The sequence below is a fragment of the Lolium perenne genome, chromosome 5 (assembly GCF_019359855.2).
Source record: "Lolium perenne isolate Kyuss_39 chromosome 5, Kyuss_2.0, whole genome shotgun sequence".
Taxonomy (NCBI): Eukaryota; Viridiplantae; Streptophyta; class Magnoliopsida; order Poales; family Poaceae; genus Lolium; species Lolium perenne.
The window spans coordinates 136,705,881-136,709,590 of record NC_067248.2 but is presented as its reverse complement, the minus strand read 5'-3'; the positions used below and the strand labels follow the sequence as shown (position 1 = coordinate 136,709,590).

Sequence of the window (3,710 nt, the reverse complement as noted above, 5' to 3'; positions counted from 1 at the left end):
AACGTAAAGCGAGGCGGGGAGTGGCGGCCCCGACGCGTAATTGACACATAAAAATTTCACCTCCCTCCAACCACATCGCGCCTCTCCCGCCACAACCCGCCCTCCAGCCGCACATTTCTGCCCTCCCCAAAGATTTCGCCGCCTCTCCCGCTGATTCATTTCTCCTTCCCACCGTTGCTACTCTCTCCCTCTCGCCGCCGCTAACCTCTCCCATCCATGGCGCTGCCGACAGGCCCCAAAAAATGGCCAAGAAAGCGGACACCAAACCGCCGGGCAATGAGGCAACGACGAAAGGGCCGAAGACGCCCTTCGCGAAGCCGCGGAAGGTGTCAGCGCGAGGAAGAAGCCGGAAGGCTGGACTGACGAAAGGCGGGAACAAGACTGCCTGCGGCGCAAGATGTTGACGGCAGAGCGGAGGGGACGGCAGGTGGTGGAGCAGGAGAAGAAGTCGGGGGCGGCATGTGCGCACCAAAAGGTCGCGCTGGCCGCGTGTATTGTTGCTTCCAACGCGGGCCCATGCAGTACGTCAGCCATCGCGTACATTCCGGGAGTGGCGTCCCTGCTGACACCCGGGTGTGTGACACCGAACTTGTCAACGCGGTACGAGGATGCGCTGCCGCATGACGGCTTCAGCTCAAGAGGCAAGAAAAGAAGATGGAGCTCAAGAAACGCAAGGAGGACATGTCCCTGCTGACCGCGTCGACAGCTGGAATGTCTCCCCGGACGGTGGCGCACAACTTCTACAAATGCATGATCCTTGGCGACATCGAAGCCAAAATGGCGGCGGCCGAGGCAGCCGCAGCAACCCCACCCCGGAGGCAGAGCCGGCACCAGTAGGCGCGTCGGCGACAACGTCTGCTAGTACACCTGCGTCGGCGGCATTGACATCAGCATCTGCATCGGCCTCGGCGTCGACGACGGCGCAGGCAAACCGGTCAGACGAGGTTGTCGTGCTCGACGGGCCTACCTTGACTCAGGATACGCCGTCGGCGTCATCGAACCCCTTCTTCTAATTTATGTTTAGCTAGCACCACCGGTTTGTAATATGATCGTGCGTCCAGTACATTGATCGCATCTACTTCTATCGTGACGACTTCAGCGGAAACAATCTTTTTTGAATGTGAAGTATTTGAATTTATGTTTGGAGGCCGCGTTTGGGGACGTGGCTGGGGAGTCGCGGCACGAAGAAAACGCATCCCCAAACTCTTGATCAGGCAAGGACAGAAGCAACTTTTTTGCCGCAAATATCTGCTAGCTAGAACAGTGTCTGAATTGTATCTTCCCCAGCAAACAAAGAAAGAAAGTCAAGTACGTGGCCTACCGAGCAAGCCTCCGCTCGGTCAGTTTAATTTGCAACCCCACTCTCCCCAGTACTAGCTGTCACCAGCACTGGCAAGATATGGCGCATTAAAGCTGTACACCGCAATTAATCAGTAGATTAATGTCCCTAATTAATCACTCCTAAATCTTAGATGATAAATAAAACCGAGTGAAGAGTTCCTTCCTAGGCAAGGCTCTGTGGACCTGGCCCCTCCGAAGCCTTGGAAAAGGTCTCTGGAAACATTATAAAAGTTGGCCTCTGGCTCCCCCGGCCCTCATCTCCTTCCTATCCCCATTTCCCATCTTCACACCTAGCCTTCTTCTTCTTGTGCACCCAAGCAAGCGAGCAGGCTTCATCTTCTTCTTCCATCCGATCTCGGCTAGTGCTTTCGTTTGATCGAGAGCAGGCAAGCATGGCGGAGAGCATGGAAGCAAGGGCGTCGGAGCAAGGCGGGCGCGACCGCCGCGGCCGGCTGAAGCTGCCTCCCGGGTTCAGGTTCCACCCAACGGACGAGGAGATAATCAGGAGCTACCTCCTCCCCAAGTTCGAAAATTATAAATTCTCCCCCGACGCCGTCGGCGAGGTCGACCTCAACAGCTGCGAGCCACGAGATCTCCCAGGTAATTAGTTCATCTACGTTGCCTTCTTCTTTTTGATGCGTAGTTGAAGTTGAACATCTTAGCCGATGATATATTCTTGTTCAATCATGAGAAGGCATGGCGCCGATGGGGGAGAAGGAGTGGTATTTCTTTGTGCGCAAGGACCTCAAGTACCCGACGGGGAGTCGGGCCAACCGCGCCACCAGGGAGGGCTACTGGAAGGCCACCGGCAAAGACAGGGAGATCTACAAGCCCCGCGGCGGCGGCAGAGGCAACGAGCTGGTGGGGATGAAGAAGACGCTGGTGTTCTACACGGGCAGGGCGCCCCGGGGAGCCAAGTCCGACTGGGTCATGCACGAGTTCCGCCTCGAAGGGAGGTCCAGGGAGCAAACCATGCAGAAGCACAAGGTATCGATCTATTCTCGTTTGATTATGAAGAATCTTAATTAGATCTATATGAGTTAACTTCTGAACATGAATTCGGATCGTGAATTGATCTGATATGATTATATATTCTGTGCTTGTTCGGCGGCGCCAGGACGAATGGGTCGTCTGCAAGGTGTTCAACAAGAAGCCGGAGGCCAAGACGACGACCAAGACGGCCGCCGCCGCGGACGTCGAATGTTCCTACTCCGCTGTGACGACGCCGAACGCTAGCTCGGTCGTCGACGGCGCCGGCGACGGCACCGATGACTTCATCGACTCCATGTTCACTGTTGACCCGCTCTACTACAACAACTCCAACGAGTACACAAGCGACCAGCTGCCGGCCAACGCGACGACGACCATCACCACCACCACCAACAGCAACACCAACGCCGTCGCGCCGTCGTACAACGCGGACTACTACTATACCGTTCCTACTACAGCTGGAACCTTCAACGCCATGCCTAACTACAGCTTGACCAACGCGCCAAGCAACATGCAGGCGGTGGCACTGGCCGCCGACACCATGGCCAGCTCAGTCCCGGCAATAAGGGGCGACAGCGACCTCGGCGCCTCCTGGCAGCACATGCTTAATACGGCGCCGTCGTATGGGATTATGGGAAGAAGCTACGACGTTAACCAGCAGGACCAGCAGGCGATCATGGTGAGAGCTCTAGGAGGTGCCATCGGCTTCCCAAACTTCGGTGCGCCGCTGACGGGTCTGCCAAATACCAGTGTTCCGCCGCAGCAGAAGAACCTTGGGAGCTACGTCGACGACGGTCAATTTCCGTATGGAAATTATGCTGCTGCCACCATGAATCGACAATCAGCTGCTGCTAAGAATTTTGGCGCTCGGCCATACTGATACTGATCGTATGTGCACTGATTTTAGTCCTGTGGCAGTTTTGTTGGTTGGTTGCTTCGTGCTTAGATTGCTGATTACATGGGAGAGATAGCGAGAGAGATACTGTTCATCCATTTTAGATTTTGTGAAAAAAGGACATACCATTTGTTGTGAGTTAATTGTGTTGTTTATTTAGCTATTATTGTCTTTGTTGGTCGTTATGGATGGAAATATATAATTGCAAGTTATGCTAATTCAATTCTCAAGTCTTTTTTTGTAAGTCTGGGTCATCTAAATTGCAGTTAACCTAGCTAAAAATGCAATATTATGAAGTATGTATTGTGATACCGTATGAAGTGTTTTAAGACGAGGACCATGATCTGATGTCGATCTAGCTTAAAACCTAAAACTATAATGGAAATTTATGAAAATTCTAGATAATTTACGAATGTGAAATGGGGCTGGACAATTATCAGTCGACTTAGAAATATATAGCTATTTCTCGAATTAATGGTGGCAT

General features: G+C 53.2%; 1 protein-coding gene across 1 annotated transcript; it reads left to right on the top strand.

Annotated features, from left to right (window-relative positions):
- The first annotated feature begins 1,614 nt into the window (after positions 1-1,614).
- On the top strand, positions 1,615-3,444 carry LOC127300008 (NAC domain-containing protein 45). Its single transcript, XM_051330071.2, has 3 exons — positions 1,615-1,941; positions 2,036-2,328; positions 2,459-3,444. Exons 1-3 carry the CDS (start codon positions 1,734-1,736, stop codon positions 3,209-3,211), a joined length of 1,254 nt encoding a protein of 417 aa, XP_051186031.1. The 5' UTR covers positions 1,615-1,733; the 3' UTR covers positions 3,212-3,444.
- The last annotated feature ends 266 nt before the right edge of the window (positions 3,445-3,710 follow it).